The sequence below is a fragment of the Neodiprion fabricii genome, chromosome 1 (genome assembly GCF_021155785.1).
Source record: "Neodiprion fabricii isolate iyNeoFabr1 chromosome 1, iyNeoFabr1.1, whole genome shotgun sequence".
Taxonomy (NCBI): Eukaryota; Metazoa; Arthropoda; class Insecta; order Hymenoptera; family Diprionidae; genus Neodiprion; species Neodiprion fabricii.
This window is the reverse complement of record NC_060239.1, coordinates 12,058,017-12,079,588: the sequence shown is the minus strand read 5'-3', so window position 1 is coordinate 12,079,588 and position 21,572 is coordinate 12,058,017. Positions and strand designations below refer to the sequence as shown.

At 37.4% G+C, this 21,572-nt stretch overlaps 1 protein-coding gene across 2 annotated transcripts in view; it reads left to right on the top strand.

The window, feature by feature from the left end:
- Window positions 1-21,572, top strand: part of LOC124180015 (dipeptidase 1) — a 141,339-nt gene that overhangs the window by 76,292 nt on the left and 43,475 nt on the right. The window contains exons 6-9 of one of the 2 annotated variants that reach the window (XM_046564998.1): window positions 11,561-11,737; window positions 12,217-12,301; window positions 13,486-13,561; window positions 18,377-18,424. In XM_046564998.1, coding sequence (XP_046420954.1) covers window positions 11,561-11,737; window positions 12,217-12,301; window positions 13,486-13,561; window positions 18,377-18,383 — 345 coding nt within the window. In that variant the 3' untranslated portion in view covers window positions 18,384-18,424. Of the gene's footprint in view, window positions 1-11,560; window positions 11,738-12,216; window positions 12,302-13,485; window positions 13,562-18,376; window positions 18,425-21,572 lie in introns of those variants that run through there. The other variant, XM_046564988.1, reaches the window with a different exon arrangement.

Genomic DNA, 21,572 nt, shown 5'->3' with positions numbered 1-21,572 from the left:
CGTGAACTGACGCCCGTTTTCAGGATAACCAAGCCCATATTCCAAGCTCTTCGTTTCCAGTGTTCGAACGACGTAGGGCCAAGCTATTCTTTCCTTCTCTTAAAGTTACTCCCCTCTTCGACTATCGAGAGGGTGTACCATATTTTTCATGCATATAACAACGGTTTGAAATTTAAAATTGCGTGGGATTCAAAAAAGCGTTTCAGTGCACGTCAAATTATTGAATAACGGAGTAAATTTACATCTATCAATTGACATTGAGTGAAATTCCATGAAAATAAATAATTTTTCAACCATTCCAGAGACGCAGAAAAATTATGTTGACCTGAAAATTTCGCCTTAGTTGACTGGCATCTGACCTTGACAAAATATATCACACGAAATGGATTCACTTCCACTTGCGGGTGAATTAGATACAGCGCATGACCGAATGAGTTTAACCGCTTCATGGATTATGATGTTTTTGCTTCCAGACTGCTCCGAATAATTATTTGTACATTATTTTTGACGATTTCTCGAAAGTAATGAAATGTATGAAACAGCTGTCTATTCGAATGATCGAATCAGGTATTCCGAATAGTTTAAGACCAAGTGTACGTGAAGAGTACACTTCTGAACTAACGATGGTCATCGTGCAGTCGTAGAATTTACTCGATATAACATTATTGCCGAATTATCTCAAGAACACGCTGCTTGCACTGCCGTAATTCTTTAAGTGAATATGTCATAACATGTGAACATGAAAGCCGTAAGCTTAAACGTACGCCACTGATGCCCGCTGGGATCGGGTGTTATTGGCCTGTGGACCTCTTGGCTCCAAACTTTCCGGCTAATTAGGTGGTGGATCCTCTAGGTATTAGGCTTAGAGGCGGGGGTTAGTTTCGAAGTAAAGTCATCCGTTCTCGGAGCTACAACTGAAGCCAGTGGCAGCAGCCAAGCGTTCCACTTGTATCAATCAAAGTAAACTGTCCGGTGGATGGCTTCAAGAGACGCGAACGTATAGCGAGACTCTGGAAGTAAGTTTGCCTGGTTCTGCTATCACTAACCGAGTGTCCCATGGTGATATTTCGGTGGCCGTATAAAGTCACCTCCATCTAAGGCGAACATACCCATCCAAATGCGTTGCAGGAAATCTGTAGTCCCATTGGGTTTGCAGAGAATGCGAAACTATAAATTGCCAAATGAATGTTTTCACGCATGAATCGTGGATTTGTCGTCTGGGGATTAGGGTTGGTTATTATGGCTGGCAGAAAAGAATGTCTGAAGGCTTTTTCGTATTGTGACGAGAAGAAATTTCGATATCAGGTTTTTAGGGTGTTTATGGTATAATCTTTTCATTATCCTAATTTTTTATCAGCACAAGACGCTTGGTCATTACTAGATTTCAGTTTTTTCATGTGTTCCACCTGAAATGAAGTACTTATTACCAAAGTTCTTCGTGCAAATATCTGCAATTTTCTAAGCTATTGTGATTTCTCTTTCACTGAATACATCACTTCGTGCTGCATTGATAAATTATGAAGGTGACAAATAATAAAATTGTTTATGATATGCAAGGGGGAAAATAATGACAGATGAAGCAGGAATACATTATCAAAAACTTGAGACAACAATAATTGAAATCAAAACCAACATAGTGCTAACTGACAAAATACAAATGGCATGAAATATTGTATTATTCAATGTACCATAAAAAGAAAAAGAGACTAATGATCCGTAAAAGTGCGTGTTCAACGTTATTAGTAAAGCGAAACTGTCAATTCCTGATGCATGTATAATCTCATTGTCAGTGTTCAGTGTGGGAAAAGCCACAGGCCAAAGACCAATTGTCGTAAAATTATTGGCACCTTGAGGGAAGAAGTCCGTCTTCGATCAACTATCTAAAATATAAAGATAGCGGATGAGAAAGCTCGTAAGATTACAAGACAAACTGGTACTTGAAGGAAAAGACGCGTAAAAACTTCGCATTTTATTCTGCAACGTCTACGATAGGAGCAATATCTCGGATATGAAAGAAAAAATTATTGCATTGGACATAACGTGTATCACGGAAACATGGAATACATCAATAATGGAATTTCTATCTGGTCTCACTGGGTGTGACGTAACACAATCACCATCTTGTAAAGAGAAATCTAAGGGACGAGCAAGTCGCGGCTTAGGCATCGCGGTTCATCCTGATGTTTACCAATCATGGTTTTATGCAGAATGTAGAATATACCAAAGAAATGTAAAGCCGACTTCAAGCAAGAGTAAATGGCGTGGATTCACTGAAATTAATCGGAATGGAATACAAGACAATGAATAGCAGTTATAAGAAGCTTACATACCGGAAGAAAAAAACATGTATTAATAACTTGAAAAACCCAGAAAGAATTTTTTCAATTCCTTCATTTCCAAAGAAACTACGTCATTTTTAAGAATTATGAAAAAAATTAGCTGTTTTTTAACATAAAATTTAGGGTAGATATCTATCTCCCAGGTGAGAATTTGGGAAAAATTGGGAAAAAAACAACTTATACAAATTTCAGGTGAATCGGTCAGAAGCTGTAGGAAAAATTTTGCGCGCAAGTTTTAATAATCAAAAGTGAAGAAAAATGCATTCAAAGTTTAATTTGTGTATGAATCGTGAATAAAATGCTTATCGGTTTCAATACAATTTTCGGATACTTTGAAAATTCATAACTCTTATCCTGGTTCGATTCCAAAGTTGAAATTTTCAGGGCTAGTTGAGGATATAATAGACCAACGTTCCTGAAAATTTGAAGCAATTCGAAGTTCAAAGAAAAAAGTTACAGCTATCTGAAAATAGCGATTTTTCAAAAATCTGTCGTCTTCTTGTAGCTATATGTTAAAGAAATAGAAGCAATTAATGAAATGTAGAGCAGAAATCGACAGAATAGAACTCAATGAAAAATATCGGCAATTGGTCAACCTTCTTCATTGACAACTGTAGATTTGAGAGTTTTTCAAAAACAGGTAAAATTTCGCTAAATCAGTGACTCCAGGTAAGGTCCGGTTTTAGTAAAAATATTGATATTTCGCGAAATGGATCAGCTACGATTGTAAATTTTGTAGACTTTGAATCTACAAAAGATATACAAACTTTCTGTGAAAGCATTTGAATACATTTTAGTCATACTTTATCCTCCTTCAAGACCACTCTGATATAGAAACAGTCTATGAATTTTGTTACCTGGTGATATTTTCTAGCTCAGTCCTATTTCACGAGAGATAGACTACGAACAAAAGTTCGGATCAGACAGCCGTGCAATTGATTATAAATATTCTAGCGTAACGGGCTGCCGAATCATTAAAGACTCATAGGTAGCAGCATGTCGTTAAATTTGACATTTCATCTCATCGCAATGTGAGGAACGCTCTGGTAATACACACTGTCACCTCTGATAAATGTCAAGTATCGAAAATAACAGACAGAAGTTAGAAGTGATGAATGAAGAGCAATCAATGTGAGAGGTGCTTCCTGGGTTCGAGAGCTCGTAGCAGAAATTTTGAAAGATATTTTTTGTCAAATATATACGAATATAAGCAAAAAATTTTAGAATTTAAATTTGATGACCTCGAATCGACAACCAAGTTTTAGAGATTATGTCAAAATGTCAAATTGATCGGATAGAAATTGACCGAGGAATCTGCGCCACCGGATTTAAAACATGTGCGTTCGCTAGTTATATGCGCCATTTTGTTGTTAATTTCAATGAAAAAGTTCTAAAATATTATTGAAGCTGTAAATAATAAAGCCCTCAAACTCGAATTGCTTCAAGTGATTTCATTTTTGTTTTTATTTCAAACAAAAAGTCCTTAAAAGTATGTACACCTGACCGTTGAAGTTGCCTCCCACAAAGTATTAATAAAACTGATCGAAATACAGTGATGTGTTTGTGCACTTATTAGTCTGAGAAAAAAATAACTAGGTTACAGGTACTGGAACGATAAAAAAAAAAAAAAACTTGGTCAACATGACGTAGACTTTTCTACAGGCAAATCTTAAACGACTTCTTGACGCCCCGACAGTTAATGCATCCCGCATCTCGCCGAGGACGGTATATTTCTACTTTGTCAGTTTGCGCGATGTGGCTGAGAACTATGTAGTTGTAAGCCATTGTTGTCAGGTACAGAGAACGACCCCATCCTCTGGGAGAACGTCATGGCTCTTGACAACGTCGCGTCGCCTTCGTATACTCGGATATTGCAGGATGTAGATAAAACGAGGATCGAGTTAAATATCTCCAACGACCTGTAAGAGCGTCTCGAAAGCTTGAAATTCTCCTGCAGGCCACGGACGGCCTTTAAAGCACGGCTTTCTTGCAGTTAATCGCTTTGAGAGACCTGAGTCATTTGTCTCGTAAATTTCGCGAAGCTTTCTATATCATCTTAATAGATTTTGTATTAAATTAGTTACGTAACATGAGATCGCTTACGGTTTTCAATGAGATTAATATTTCAATAAAATCTTGCAATCTTGGTTTTCTAAAGAACTTTTTCATACAAGTAATTTGTGAACAGTCTTGCCAGTTCAACTCGACCATTGTTAGAAGAATATCACAAAATCTGTTGATTTGCGAACAGCGTGTGTGCAGAGAGTATAGAGCATGTTCAAAGGTAGCATAAGCGTTGCCAGATCGTCAACGAAACGGGTAGGGGTCGAAATCAGAAAAGAAAGTCCGATCAGCTACTTACTATTGGGGATCTAAGTGTCAACATAACGCAGATGTATGAGGTTGATACTGAAAAATAAACAAAAATTCTACACGCACTGAGACTCATGTCATTAATGAACTTGTAAACCTGAATACAAGGGCACAAGTGGCATGCATAAATTATGCATGTATACATAAAAACTCGTAAAAATCCTAGAGATCATGGCTGGAGTACTCTAAGCAAATGTCACGGATCACTTTTCAATTTTGTTGCAAGTACATCACATGAAGATGGCAAGTGAAATAGCTGTAGATGAAAAATGCAGGTTATTGCTGTTTACAACCAATTTCTCAGTACGTTGAGAAATTGAAACAGCCTGTTTTAGTGTATTTCAAAGCCCACTGCTGTATCTTCAAAATTGATGAAGTTTGCGATTGAAGCTTCTAAACCGGAGGTGGAATCTGGTCGAAAAGCTTACTTGCACATCTTTGAAGTTTTAAAAGTATCCTGAGCAAATTTCATGATAATTGGTTGGGCGATTTCACTATAACCTTGTTTAGGAGAAATCCAAGGTCACATAATCCACCCTTCAAAATGCTCGAAAGCGACTTCTCAGGTACCGAAACGTGCTTCTTCTATGGTTTGAGTTTTTCCCGATCCAACGTTTTTGATGTCGAATGTATAAAGTACTCCGTTTACTAACCATCGTGCCTAAAACCCAGGGATGTAACTACAGATTTAATCCGATGCATTTATGCCTAATTGTAAGATCACCTGCACAATTTCTTGATAAAAAAGCGCTATTCCATGCCTCTAAGAAAATCACGAAGCATATAGAAATGCGGTACTAAATTGTAATTGAAAATACAAATCTTTATAATGGATCTAAATTGTTCAACACTTGTGGCAGGGCGTAACAAACAGCGTAGTGTGACGGCCATTCAACACCATAAACCTGATAAAGACATAATTATTTCCATTCGTTTCCCTGTGTCCGCAATTTCTTCCAGCTTTCAACGTAAGTTTTCTTTTTTCCGAAGTGTTCAGGCCTCGCCCTACTAGCCGACGGCCAAGGGTTTGACCGCGCCTGGAATTTCTACACATCTGGCATTTATGGCACGAACGACCCTCAGCCTCGACTCAGGGGCGAGTCTCCACTTTTTCCGCTTAATTTCAACCAGTCTTTACAGCACTTTTGTAACCTGCTCTCCTAGCTTACATTTTTCTCTTGTACATTTTGTGTTGACCTGGCCTTACTTTGCAGCTTCTGTATTTTTTCTAAGCATGTCACTTGCATCTTTATTGTTACCCTAAATATTGGTGTCAAAGGGTTACATGCAGTTGTCGTATGGGAAGTTCAAAAATTTTTCGTCATCACTAACATGCGTTTTTAAATTTTTATTTTATAACCACTGCCATTTTGGTACAATATCTCTAAATGTGGTGAACTGTGCCGAAGTATTGAATTGCATAGCATTTCAAGTCGACAAAATTGTTCTCAAAACTCCAAAACCAGTGTGAGCTAGTACTATATATGAATGACGTCTGCAATGTTACGGTAAGCGGTCGCACAATTAGCTAGATCGATGATACAGTCGTAGATTTGGAAGGGCTGGCGTAGTAAGACTTGAAAATAATCATACCAAATGAATCCACTATACGGAGGGGCCAAAATTTTTACCTTTGAAAGCAACGCCAACAGCTGACAAAATTGCAAAGAAACTACAATGAATAAAAGAACAATATGCCATGCGAAGGTCGAATCTGTGCTTGTCTATGAACTTTTCGAGTGAGGTGAAGCTTGTGAAAACGTTATGCGCAAACTACAAACGGCACAAAGTAGGTTGCTGGGAGTGCTATTTAAGAAATACAGAACGTACCCTACACTCCGTTGCTGTATTGCTAGGACAGCTTTCATGAAATCCGAATGAAATTCTGTACTACAGCGCTGGATTACCGTTTCAATGGTTATTTATCACAACAAATTACCCACACAGCTAATATGGGAAGAAATGTTGAAAAAGAACGTCACCAGGCATCACGATATACGCTGTAAAAACGGTAAGCTTCGGGTACTCAGGACAAGATCATGGTGCAGTATAGAGGAAGAAAAAAACTCGATAGTCATGATAGAAATGAAAAATGATCCAGTGATGTGAAACGTGAACCCATGTAATAATCAAGGGATGAAAGAAGAAACGTTTCATGGTGGAATAAATTATTGACATATTATACGGTGTTTGTGCGAAGAAGTATCAAAATGTATATTCGGATTCAGTTCCGTCCGAAAGTTATAAACAAAAATGTACGTCACAACCAAAGTGAAGCCACGTCTGCTCCAAGTTGGAGCTTTAATCGTAGACAAGAGATACGCGGTTTGTTTGTGACGTAACGTGCAGTTCGCTATTCCTTTTACGTGCGAATGCATCTGCCACGCACAGCGCGAAATCTACGCGAATTGCGTGAGTATGCAGTGCTGAATACATGAGTAGTGCGAGACCAGCCTTCCGAGCATAAATCCTGACTGGGCTTAGGACGAACGCTTGTCCTGAGGAACCTCACCCAACTAATAGCATTACGAGGGTTGGAAGGACATTCTACAGTAGAATGGGCACTCCGCGCTGATTGAACTTTGAATTTACAATTAGCACAAGCCCATTCTCCGAATCTAGAATCTAATAATTTTTGCCACGAAATGGTGAAAATGTAAATATGTATCAGATTTCTGTCTTTATTTACGAAAATCCAGAACCTTATACATCAAAACAATCTATAATCACAGAGTGAAGTTTGTTGAAACACAAAAACAGAGAATCATTCTACTACGTTGTAACACTTATCGCCGATGATTTTTTTTCTTTCGGAAACAAAACAGGCATCAGTAAAACGGTTCATGAATATTTTATAAGAGCTTATTTACCAGAGATTCTTGGAATTGAATTTTCTTTTTCGTTAAATAGTCCTGCCCCCTGTTAAAAACCAGATAAAACAAATATTTCTCCCTTTCGACGAAGTTCTATCGTTCAGTGAATCGATGCCGACGTGCTGACGTTTAAAGCCTGTTAAGTTAGCTAGGTTGCGGTTCAAGCAAACAGCATCAAAATATAACCTCACTATCTCACCGGGGATCCTGTTTGAACTAATTGACGTAACTTGTGTTTCCGATATGAAATCGACAACAGGATTATTGACACGCATAACGCGCACTGCACGTTGGCAACGCTGGATGCTTCTACAACCCTGTTTAATCCTAATTGGTCACTCGGAGTGAATATCATAAATAACATAATAAACAATCAATTTTGGTCAGGAAAACTGAAAGAGCTTTTTCTGCGATCCTTAAACAATACCTAGATCTTTTTTCTTACATTTTTATAAATCATTGTTAAAGCAGAATATCACTTCTTTTGCTTATGGACGTCATATTGGTTGCAGAAGTTGAAGTTTCTTCGTAGATGAAAGTATAAACAGCCATTAGCGAATCTTCAAATGCTTTGATGTGATGATCTCGTGCAGTATCATGACGTATCGTCGACTTCTGTTTATTCCTTTTTAGCCAATGCATGTATTGCGCATGTGCGGATCTTTACCGTAAATTGTCCTACGACACGATTTTGCAGCATTAATGAGAAGCACTGCATCACCAGCACAGTTGAGGTTAGGTATACTGCAATCTGTCACCTCGACGTGCAACGAATGCACTGATTCTCATTGTGACCAATAAAACGACGAAGGACACAAAATGTACACGTGCACAATACATTTCACGATTTCTGATCATCTAATCAAAGTACAATTGAAACCAATAACTGCGATCAATATGTAGCTTCCACGTGATTTTTTTCGTCTATTTACAGTGTCATAAGTTGGCAATTCCTTCGGAAGTCGATCTGACCATCGGCTTGATCTGATTACAAAATCATCACCGATTAGAGTATTAGGAGACTTTGAAGAATTGAGTTAAAAATATATCGTAGTTCTTGCGTTTTCACCACATCACTAATCGTCTGCCAAACAGCCTGTTAAAATATTCATTTTAATTTGAAAATAAACTCGCCAATAGCTTTACAGCATAGGATATTTATGTCAATAGTCCAACTGATTGAATAAATCCTGCCTTTCCATTTTCTCTCCCATTGTTTAACAAGACAATTCAACGATTATCACGGAGATCTCGGCTCTCGGAACTCAAGTTTGCTATGAATTTTATCCTGGTACATGCTATTTCTGATTGGGTTGAGTTTAACTGAGGACGAAGCTTTTTCATTGTCCTAAACCATAATTGTAGACAGCTATGTTACAGCGATTGTTGTACACGATCTTTGGGATTTCGATAATTAAATCGAAATTTATAAACAAAGAGTAACTATAATGAATAGAATGTTTTCGTCTCTTGAGCACCCGATGTAACAATGTATGTAGCTGAATGTTTACATGTTGGAATCTTAATCTTTTTCGAAATCTAGGCAATGAAGTGTAAAAAATTACTGTCTTGAATCGAATCAGAAGGATCGCAAACTAACTATGAGTGACCTTTACGAGTGACTAATATCGTCTTTCAACATTGTCTACATTATTCTATGAAAGACAAATGTCGAAAATTTATCTTAACTGATGACTATATGCGGGGGCCGTATCAGCGCGCCATAAAATTCTTCAGTCTTGTCGGAAAAAGGGTGAACCTTGAGACAATCAGAATAGAGAAAAGGGCGCACGTTAATACAGAGGGTACTGTTTTGTCACCGTCCTGGCCGAAATTTCTCTGTTTTCGCTTTGTTTCGGTATTCGAGGGACCCTTATCGCGAAGTTCTCGCTTATAGGAGATCCGGGCAGATGATGCTTGGCGCAGGTGGCAATGCCGGACAACCAGCTTAACTTCTGATTGGAAACTTGGTTATAAGCCGTGTAATATACGACGTGTTTTTCTGGGCTATCTCCTATCGGTATCGAGGTGTACAAAAATGGCTCATTCTTTTTGTTTATCTGGGTATCTTTAACACGCATCTTTGAAAGTTTTCCTTGTGAGATATAAGGGTGACCAGGTGATGATACGCTGTAATAAGAGACTGACATTCTATTGGGTATCCAAAGCTTATCAACTGCACTTGCAGAAATATTTTATAAGAAACTGTTGCAATCCAGAGAAACGTGTGCAATATTTAACGGCAATAATGGGCAAGGTATCATGAGTTAACAAAGTACCTTGCGGACGGAGACCATTCCATTACTCTCTCCTGACCGAAATCCTTCCACAAAAGGAAGAAAATTCATACCCCTTCCGACCCAAAAGTTCCCTCTCCTTGGGGACCTCATCTACTCCCTGCGCCGTGAAGTTTGCTTCACACCCAATTACGATCAGAACCAAAAACTGAGTTAAGGGATGTTGAATCGCCATCTTTGATCATAGTTTCACTTCTAGGAACATTCAAACATGCGATATTCCCGTGATTCGAACTTGGGAGTGTTTCCGTCCAAGAGCGACACGGTTAATCTATTAGTAGCACCAAGGTATCAAAATCCACGATTTAGTTAACCCCCGAAGGGTGTTGGACCGAAGTTCCAAATTCCCTAAAATCTAGCTTCTGACCCTGGAGATCAGCGTTGCCTGCAATACTCGCAAAATATAGTTTCGAATATAACAAAGCAGCGCTGACAGCACCGGCAATAAGCGTCAGTCAAGTAACATGGGTCTGCCTGCGAGTTATACGCACTAAATCTTGTAGGCAGCAGGAATGAGTGGCGTTAGGCACCGTGATAATTTCAGCATGGACTGTACGCCGGTAGGTAACGAAACGATTCTTCGGAAATTAACGGCCCCGGTTCGTCACTGTAACTTGCCCCGAAATTACCGTTAAGAATAGACCAGACTCTTTAGAAAGCTTAATAATTCGGATATTTATTGTCCCCGTAAATGAAATGTAGTAAAAAGTTCAAGCGAGAAAATTGCTAAAAGTTCAAGTAAGACTTATACGTATGAAAATACTCAAAGTTTCAAAAACGGCAGAGTTGAATACGACCTGGTGATCATTAGAATTAGATCATGAAATTCTTTATATTTTATGCAGCAAATGTTCATTCCGTTGCTTGAAGAAATTATAGTTTCGATCGAGAGGGTTCGAAGCGGTTGAAAAAACAATGCATTCGTTGGAATTAGACGTATGCGAAAAACAGCTAATCGAATATTTCACGGTTGCGATTAAACATTTCGCAATGTAGTTGGATTTCTTACTTTTTCACGCTTCTCTGATACTCTTTTTCAAGAAATTTATATTCACATATCAATTGCACCGGTTCTTCAGAAGATTAGCAGGTATATCTTCTTCCGACACAAATTGCTTCATTAAATAACTTTTGTATCAAATTAACAGGACTATTAAGATCAAGTTTGTAAGCGAAATCGTGATGTTAACGTCGCTTGCAGGATATCCAACATGCGGTTCTCCCTCCTATGATTAATTAGTACGTATAAGTTGCGTTACGAGTAAACACGACTTCGCTGACGTATCATCAGCATTTCATAAACATCCCTGAAAAATTCAGCTAGAGGAATTCAAATATTCAGGCACCAAGGCAAAATTTTATCCCTCATTTACATACCGAGGATTCGCTCTTTCGCGTTTTTCAACGTTTCATTGAAATCACACTGACAGGCTTACCGTGAAGTCGCCGTATACTTGACACGGTATTAAAAATTTCATTGCAGTTCGTTAATGATACGAAAATATCAAGAATGCGCTGTTGTGTTGTATAAAAAGTCGCGAAGGAATTGCCAACTCCGTCTTTCATATTTGATCTCGCGATAAATTCTCACAAGTTTTAATAATAAACATATATCTACGTACATGTCGGCTCAAGATGTATTTCTTAAAAGAATTTAATGTATTATTAAAAATTACAGAGCGTCGTATTGGAGATGAACAGGCTGGGAATGATGGTAGATCTCTCTCACGTATCGGTACCAACTATGCTGGATGCGATGCATGCTTCGAGAGCCCCGGTCATATTCAGTCACAGCAGTGCTCACGCCCTTTGTAATTCTTCGCGAAATGTGCCTGATCACGCACTACGTTTCCTCGTAAGTAGACGTCATAGCACTGTGACTTGTCATTCAAATCTATCCTATAATATTTATAAGGAAACAACTTCATCGGCAGTTTCCATATTGATTTGATTTTATTGGAGGATTTTTGAAAAATTGTCGTAGAATCATAAAAAACATTCTAAAACAAGACTCAATTGTCACAGACATGACTAGACAAAAATGGTTGATGGTACATTAGTGCAAAAAATCTTCACTGTCCGTGCAATGTGAAAAAACTTATAAAAAAACTAATCTTTCGTGAATACTGTTGCGGTATTCTGGTATTCCTTATTTTACCCTATTTTATATTCTTGTTTCACTTGCAAAATCGTAATGAGTAAAACTTTGCCTTAGAAAAAAAAAGAAAGGAATCGAGCAATTATAAAATCATGAATAGTTTAATCAAAAAATCACTGCGTAGCGCAACATTCGATGAATCCGATTCGGCACATCATCTGCGAATTTGTTTACAGGCTCGAAATGGAGGAATAGTGATGGTCTCATTTTATCCCCATTTCATCAGTTGCGGAGAAAAATCGACGCTCCAAGACGTTGCCGGTGAGTTTGCTCATGTCAGCCAAATTTTCGTCAAGTTTTTTTCTCCGTATACATTTATAACAACACTGAGAGATTTGCACGTAGTCGGATTTTGCGGTTCGTGAAACTGATCCAACTGGTACCGTATCTTTTGTTGGTCAAATCTATTTGCCAGAATTCTTCATGCGGAAAACTTCGTTCCGTCTGAATATCACTGACAGCGTAAAAAGCATCACGATTCTGTCGATGGGAAATTTGAATTCGACGGTAGATACAGTTTTCAACAATATTCCGACAGTCAACTCCTGGATAAATTTATTTTTTTTTCTCACTCTCTCTCTCTCTCTCTCTCTCTTTCCATAATTTCGGTTCCGAATTACCTCACTGAAAAGCCAACATCACTTTTTTCACGTAACCAGTGGAACACTTGAGTTATTCGAGGTAACTCCGCGTATCGCACCGAACACTGTTTCATGGCTACCAACATACCTATACATTTGCCTGTGACTGGCTCGCTTTACCAAATAGTTTCTGTACACTGTACAGAATAATTGAACCCTTGGGTGCAACAACAGCCTAACTCGAGTTAACTTGCTTACACACCTACTCGTGCAAAAAGAGATAAAACAATATCCTGTACATACCGCATGCATTCCGATCCGCAGATAGGCAACCAATGTGGCTTCTTGGGTATCTGTACTACGATTTCTTATACGTAGCATAACGTGGCGTGGGCGTAACAAAGAAATTACCACCAATTGGATTCTGACGTGCTGAAGAAACGTAGGACTGAGGTTTCAGACCTCGCAATATCAGGGGAAATGTCTTGACGTTTACGGTGTCCTGATCTTCGTTACATAAACGAACTATGCGCAGGTTTGATCAGTGAATTTGTCAAATTATCCTGATTCTGATGTCAGACGGCTCGTCGATCAACGTATCATTCCCGTAATTGGCTTGACTGCAAACACCGTTGCCTTCGAAATATAATTTAATTACTCTCGATCCATTTACGATGCGTCGGTGCGTATTCAAAGCTATAATATGAATGCGTTTATCGTAAATCCGAGAAATTCCGGCCTGCGTTTACACACGTCAAATATCGAAATCATCGTTTCACAGTATCATCCCAATGTTAACGTATAGTATACCCGTCGTTCTCATCGCTGCAAACAATTAATGATAATGAACCTTGTTTATTTCAGCGCATATCAACCATATACGAAAAGTGGCTGGAATAGATCACATTGGGATCGGAGCCGGCTATGATGGAATTAATTTGTAAGTAAATGAAAGTGATATGTTAATTCGTACGTCAATAATTAAAATCTGATTAGAGTGATACGTGATTCTGATTACTTACGACGATAATCAGACATGATCAACATTTTGTATTTATCAGTGGCTGCGGCCGAACATTGTGAATTTATTCCCATTTCATAACCTGACAGCAAAGATCTTTGCCACAGTCACTTTGGGATATGGTCTTCAATTTGAAAATCGGTATTACGTCAGCCTGCCTACTTACTCATGCAAAAAATAATAGTTGCTGTAGATCCAATCTTCCGTTTTTTCGAATGGAATACAAAACGGAATCTAACGATAAGTGAATTGCGTGAGCTGCTTGATCAAACTATAAGGGGTAGGTAATCATTGTTGATTCGTGAAACGCACAAGGGTTTTGCGGAAAATTGAAAAGGCAACGTGAGAAAAATCACGAACTCTGAGGAGTTTGTTCGGCTGTCGGTTGTACTACGGTCGGAGGCTCGAAACTTTAAGATTCCGTTCAAACCATCAATTCCCGGTCGAATCCACTCATCCGAATTCATCAAATGTCTTGTTTAATATAGACACAAAATTCGTAGTTGCTGTCGATGCGACCAGGAAAAAAAAAAGATGAAAGAACTCACCGCGCTTACTCTCAGCTTTACAGAAACCTAAGATACGTTTTAAATTCAAGATGGGTTACCTGACACGTGACCTGCCAAGATAAAAACAGAGGCGGGGAAAGGCGGACAGAGAAAGAGAAAGCAATATTTATTTCACGCTCCGGGACTTATTCCCTCAAGCGCTAAACCAGTGCGTTACATTCCGCATTGACATGCGAGAGTATCACATTTGCCGATATTTGAAAATACATACTACGAAGTAGTGATAAAAACAAGAATGAAACGTAAGAATTAATCGAGGTAGACGGACAGACAGAGAGATGGATTGATAGATAGACAGATGCGTTTATTCGCCCTGGGACAAGTCGCCTCGGGTAGCATACAAAAAGTAAACACAATTTAATCACGTGTATAGGCATGAAATACAAATAAAAACTACAACAAATCGGCATACATTAAAATTAAGGTTGAAAAGGAATGACTAGAGATGGAGATAAAAATAAATAACCGTAAATAGACCGAAAGTGAGTACAAAATAAAGGTAGAATAACAAATAAAATAAAGAAATAATTAGTGGAAAAATGAATGAATGAATAAATAAATAAATAAGCAAAGAGGTTAAAATATGAGCAAGAATATGAGAGGATAGATAAAAGTAACATAACGTTTGTAAGGATAAGAAAATTGAAAAAACAATTAGTAAGGTGTAAAAATAAAAATATAAGAAAGACATTCGCGAAAGGCAGAACGGGGTAAATAATATAAAACCGGGATATACCGCAAGTATTTGAGAATCACACTTGGAAAACATTAAAAAAAAAAAAAAAAAAAAAAAACAAATATAGACGACTCAATAGATACATGAGTGACAGAAAAATAGAATAAAAAATAAATAAATAAATAAATAAATAAGAAAATACATAAATAAACTGGCCAGGGAGAATATTTTATCTCGTGCAATAGTAAAGAGAGGACTAATTTAGTGAAGTAAGGGCACATTACTGAGATAAAATTTAAAAAATAAAATCACGAAAATAGAATAATATAGAATAAAATAAAATAAAATAATAAAATCAACTGCTCGACGTTTGCGTAATGAGTTTAAAGTCTGCACTTGAAAGAGAGAGAGAGAGAGATTGATGGATTAGCTTTCTCAGCTGTTTGCTTACATCATTACATTTTGGTCTTACGTCTATATTGCGCATATTTAAATTTTTATTATTTTCCCACATATTTAATTTGTTTTACATTTTTTGCCCCCCTCACTACCATTTAATATTCAATTCTATTCCTCTGACGTTCTATTTCTTTTTTCTATGCACCATGGACAATCTCTGTCATACGTTGAATGATCCGATTTCAGGTTTTTTATTTCAAGGTTCCTGATTTTTTCTCATAATTAATACACTTTTTTGTCCCAGGTTTACATTCCTTGGTTGCTCGTTGATCTGCGCAATTTCCGCACGTTTCTTTTCTTTAACAATATTCAGCGAAATGATAATACCCACAACACTCGATACATCTTAGAATCCCTAGATAGTCTTGCACTCTGCATATATTCCATCCTATTTTTCGCTTTTCCAACTGCAGAAATTTCTCTCTGGTTTCAGCATTCGCCTCCGCATCACAACCGTCTTTTTCGAATTATCCTTTGCCGTCTTATGTCCTATCTTCCCCCTCCAGTCCATTTTGGTCTAATATTTTCTGCCAAAAGCTTTGTTGATTTTCACATTCCTTTTTGTCGATATCGAACATCTTCACCTTAAGTTTTCTTTTCTTTGGTGCTTGTATTTCGTATTTTTCTCCCACATCTTTTATCGCTTCCCGCTTCAGATTTTTAGCTTGGGATTTGTTTTCGCACCCTACTACAACTGCTCCTTTCATTACTTTTTTCATTTTCGTGATCCCCACTCCTGATTTCGAGATATCAATTCTCTTGATATCTCGTTTTGTATTTTTACTTGAATTATTCTCTTCTCCATCCTTAGGTTTAATGATCAACACTGATTCTTGATTTTTTTCTTATCTCTTTTCTATTTGTCCTGCGTCCATGCTTTTGGCATCGGCATATTACTTAATACTTTGTGCATCTCAGTTTTCACTGCTTCACTTATTATTGTTTCCAATTCGCAAGATTTCCAGTGCTGTATTTCTACTCTTACTCTATTCACTCCTTCATCGATAACTTCCCTCATATCAATTTTAATTAACTCCATCCCTATCATATCGTCCTTAACGTCCTGTACCAACTTGTATATATTATCAATCTTTGTACCTCCCTTTCTTACTGATGCAGACGTACTCAGTTCCGGTCGATTTAATCCACTATCATCAGCCGGCAGTTCACGTTCCTTGCTACCTTCTCTTAACCATTCACTGCCGTTTTTCACCATATATTTTTCTATTTTCCCACCTCAAGGCGTCAGTTCCTTCGCGTTATTATAAACTACGTGTGTCTTAATACAGCCCGGGTGGAAGTACTTGTGACACGGCACACAGTAACGACCCTTGGTTTCAATTTCCTTATTGCATTGTCTACATACGGGGACTATCCATTACTCACTATCGCATCGGCACCGCGGAGTGTTGTTATGAAGTCAGTTGTCAATTATCGTACCTGAAGTCATAACAGATTATAAAGACAGGATGGACCACATATTCATTATGCGTTTTGGAGATGCAGAAAAAGCTTTAGAAATAGAGCAAGAGTATCCAGTCTTATGACTAGCAGGCGGAAACGATTCAACGGATGAAGGCGTTGCATCGTTTTTGCAAAAAGAAGAGGCAGAGACAATGGGTATCAGAATGCCCCGACGGTTATCAGATATACCTATACCTACCACCTTATGCAGACAGAGTATCTCAGATAGAAGTGAAAAGTCACGAGGGTAAAATGTTAGTCCAAATTTGTACTAAATTCGCTGAAATGATAAGCGAAAATCCTTCTGTACGGCGAGAAGAGTGCAATGAACAAATTCAAGATTAATTCACTTAGCTCATGCAAGTTATAAGTCTCCTGAGAAGCATACACTTGTTGAAGTATATTTAACAAATTTGTAGCCACAAAACTGGCATTACATGCTTAATATGCGACAGGAGGCCCAAGTTGCAAAAACGTTTGAAAGTGATTTTTGTCAAACAGACCAGACTATAACAAAGGAATGTGCAAGGTATCTCAACAAAGAGTGTTACATGGTTAAACGTGCTTTTAGAGGAGCACAAACATTTAAAAATTTATTGATTGTGTCATTCTAAACAGATCCACACGAGATTTTGTCATCAAAATTGTCATTATTCTCAACATCAGACGACGCTTGTATAAAATATTCAAAGACAAGTATCTTTCAATCATTTGTAAAGATCTGTCGAACAGCGTCAGTAACTGGAGACGAGTTAGCACAATTCGTATCAAAAAAGTTACACCTAATCTACAATTAAAAGCAGCCAATATGTGGACGAACAATGCAACATCCGTAATAATGGAAAACCCGTGGATGTAAATTTGAACAATGGATGATTAGAATGCAAATTGCAGAGACTGGTGGACCAATGCTAAGAATAAGAAAAAGAGGGGGAGAGATAAAAAGTTTGTTTAGGAGAAGTGCGAAGAAGAGGGGAATGGATCACGTGTACTTCAGGTGATTCGAAATCGCAATCGGAATGAGAATCGAAAGCAGGAATATTTAGATGAAATTTGCAGTTCAAAAATTTCTCCCCGTGAAACTTTTTTTTTCATTGTTACAGTTTTTTCTTTCTCTTTTTTACCCGTTCGATGGAGTTATACAAGTGTAAGCCGATCCCTAATCTAAAAATCTGTGGAGCAGCTATAACGATATTATCGCTGGTTCTTCTTTTAATATTAAAAAATTGTATAATTTTTGTAATATTCGATTTTCGTGGATAAGTTTTACTTGCCTGTGATGTTGACTGCCTGCGTTAATGGCGAAACCACTTGTTGTGTTTACCTGCGTCAATACTTGGTAGGCTTTCTTAATTGCTAAGGCTCGAACAAACAGACAGTTTGAATCACCCCAAATACTCATATCGTAAACAAACGTTTCACGCTTTGGTAGGGCACGGATTATCATTGCGAATGTTGCTGTTGTTGATTGTATTAATTTCTAATTTTTTAAACATTATTTTCGAAGATAATTCAATTGTCTTGACAAAATATTAGAACGTAATTTATTTTATTTAATAATAACAGTGCTTGAAGTTGCTGGAAGAAACAGATGTTGATAAAATACTGGGAAAGCACTAACATTTGATCCTATCAAGTGTGCACCTGAACATTGTTGAACTAGGTATGTATACTTAGGTACGTACCACACTTGTACAAGTTGGACTATAAATATTCGTTCGAGAAAAGGGAGTCAGAAGCGAGTTGAAAATACTTTTTGAAGCAAATGAAATCTCCGTTTCTGTTTGATACGAGTATGAAAAGGAAATCTTCTTTGAATACACGTCTCTCCCCGCGACCTTCGCAAAGGGGACATATTGCGAAAAGGAAATCTTAAAAGTTGTTACAAAACGTGTTTTAGGGTAAAAGGAGAGCATTCATTACACGCTTGAATGAAATCGCTTTCCAGTCACGTTGCATCGACAATTTTTGCTTTTTCGGCGGGACTGTTTCGCTTCTTATTTTCCCTCTTCTTTTTCTTTTCATTCTCCTTTTTCCAAATACAAAGTATCAAGAAGGACAAACTCGTCGCTGGTCTTACTCGAGACGTCTGAAGTTGAGGCTACAGAGATGGTGACACTGTGTCCTTATTTAGATCAATCCCAGCGAAATAGTGAAAGGTGAATACAATCGGTAAAGTAACAATGGGCAGAAGCTGCTTCAATTGTTGCTCGAACTTGAGCCAAAGAATTCAATTTTCGGATAAAAATTCTCCTTACATATCCCATTTTTTCTTGAAAAACCCACGTATAAAATAATCTGTACATTATAATTCGTCTATCATATAATTCGAAACCCTTGCTGTATTTAAATGTAGCTGAAAATTGTCAATTATTTGTAGCGTTTATTTAAGTATACACACAGATACAGGTTTGCAATGACGGTAAAAATTACTGACTATTGATAAAACAGCCACGAAAACTATAAAATAACACTTTTCGGAACTCGTTCCCTCAGGAACAATTTTCCATTCAGTACCTGTGGGTGTTTGGAGGCAAGTACCGATACCCAGACTACAGGATCGAATAGAAGAGGACCTGCACTAGATAGACATACAAATTTCAAAATTGCTCCTATATGGATACGGGGAATTCCATGCGAAACCCATCAACATCTGGCCTTCACCATTCCGATATGGTGTAAAAAAATTTTCTTCGATTGTTCCCACTCTGAAAGAGTTCTCTACATTTTTCAGATTTTTTATCAATTGCTCAGTTATTTATTAATAATCAAAGTAATTTTGCAAAATATCACTTTTGAAACCGTCAAAAAATTCGCAGAAACTGTATTTTCCATTCCAATAATTTTAAAACCGGGACCACGATGAGCAGATTTTTTTTCGGTATATTTTCAGCACTTTTAATTTTTTTGGTCAACTAAAATATTGTTTGAGCTGTCTGAAAATTCTCGAAAAATGCTCGAACTTTTATTTTCCACTCAGAACATTTCAGAACCGTTTCCATTGTGGAGCGATTTTTGTCAATTTTTTTGGCACGTTCATCTTTTTTTTATCAACTTCGTAATGAAACCGGTCTAGAAATGTTGTAAGTAAGAAATAGAAGTTTTAAGAAAATTTGGGAATTTTCAAGTTGAAAGTGGTAAAAAAAAAGAAAAGAAAAGAATAAAATCAGCCCGTTATGGGCCGGGTCTTGAAATGTTTGGAAAAGATAAAATTATTTTTGAGAAGTTTTTAAGAATTTTAAAAAAGCTCCTTTTCAAAATTACTCTCAATATTTGTAAACAATTAACGAGTTGGATAAAAAATCTGATAAAATTCAAGGTACAATTTCAGAGTTGGGACGATTCCAGAAACAATTTTTAACAAAATCGAAAATGGTCAGGGTCAAACGTCGGTTGGTTTCGCGTGGAATTCCCCATATATGTATAATGTATATATATATAGAGACGGCGTTTTGCGCAGGACAGAAAGAACTGCGGATGCATGCAAAGCGTGAAAACCGAATACAGCTATATCTATGTACCTACATACGTAAGGGAATTTTGTTTGCATTTCGTTTACCCTCTTCGTACAAAGCTCCTCTCCAACAAGATGGAGATTCTGACAAACGTGTTTGGAATTTTTTTGAATTGTCAAATAAGAAAAATTGAAGGAAGAGAAATTTCCAGACTGGCATCAATCCATCAGGTTTACCAATGAATTCTGTTCGAAGGCTACAACGTCGTCAACGAAATAACGCAGCCCTCACCTTACGCATTTTTTTAGGATCCATAACTACAGTAGAACCTCGATTGTCCGAATCCGCAATTATTCGAACCATGACTTAATTTTTCCGAACGCCGGTTAAAAAAATACATTTTTCGTGCGAAATATACATCGTTGCTCGCTAAGAAACGTGGAGCAACCGTTCGTCAATTGTGAGTAAAATAACAATAAAATAATCGTTCGGCGTTCGAAAGAGGTTCATCAATACGTATTTGGATGTTTAATGCGGACTTTTTCGATTTAAATTTGTGCTGTACATATATTATTACATCTGAAGATAAAAATTGCATTTCGGTTATCCAAACTTTTGATTAGCCGAACTAGACTCGGTCCCAATTAGTTCGGATAATCGAAGTTCTACGGTATCGCAATCGGATTTCTACTGTATTTGTTGTCGACACAATTTGTCTTTTATACCGTTATTATTTTCGAATCCGTTTTCCTTTTTCCGCAGAGCGAAAGGAATTCCATTATTTAATGGAACACAGACATATATTTCAACACTTCTATGGAGAAACTTATGTTGAACTTCCGAGTCTGAACGGCATCCGCAAAGAATGCGAGAAAATGCGGAGTTTTTTATTTATTTACTCAGTACCGAAGGCGCTCAAATGTCAGCGGAGAAAATGTAGAGGCTTGACTTCCCGGTGCGATTACATAAAGAAAGACCTTTTATGAGTACTTTTCACAAAAAGAAAAAAAAAAGGAAAAGGAAAACAAATGGCAGGCGTAAAATAGCTTTTACTGGTGATTGATTAAAGAATGATTAAAGTGCTTTGAAACATTCGCATCAATACGAAAGACTTCAGATTTTCTTTTTTCCAGTACATTTATCAAGCTTTATCAGTTTATGAAAAATTATGACTTGATCTTGAAGGGTTGCATTTGAGCATTCTTCCCAATTTTCGAATACCTCTTCTACATTCACTGCACGAAAAAAGATACATAATATCTGTTAAGAATGTTTTTATTTATTTTTAGAGGAATTTAAGGAATATG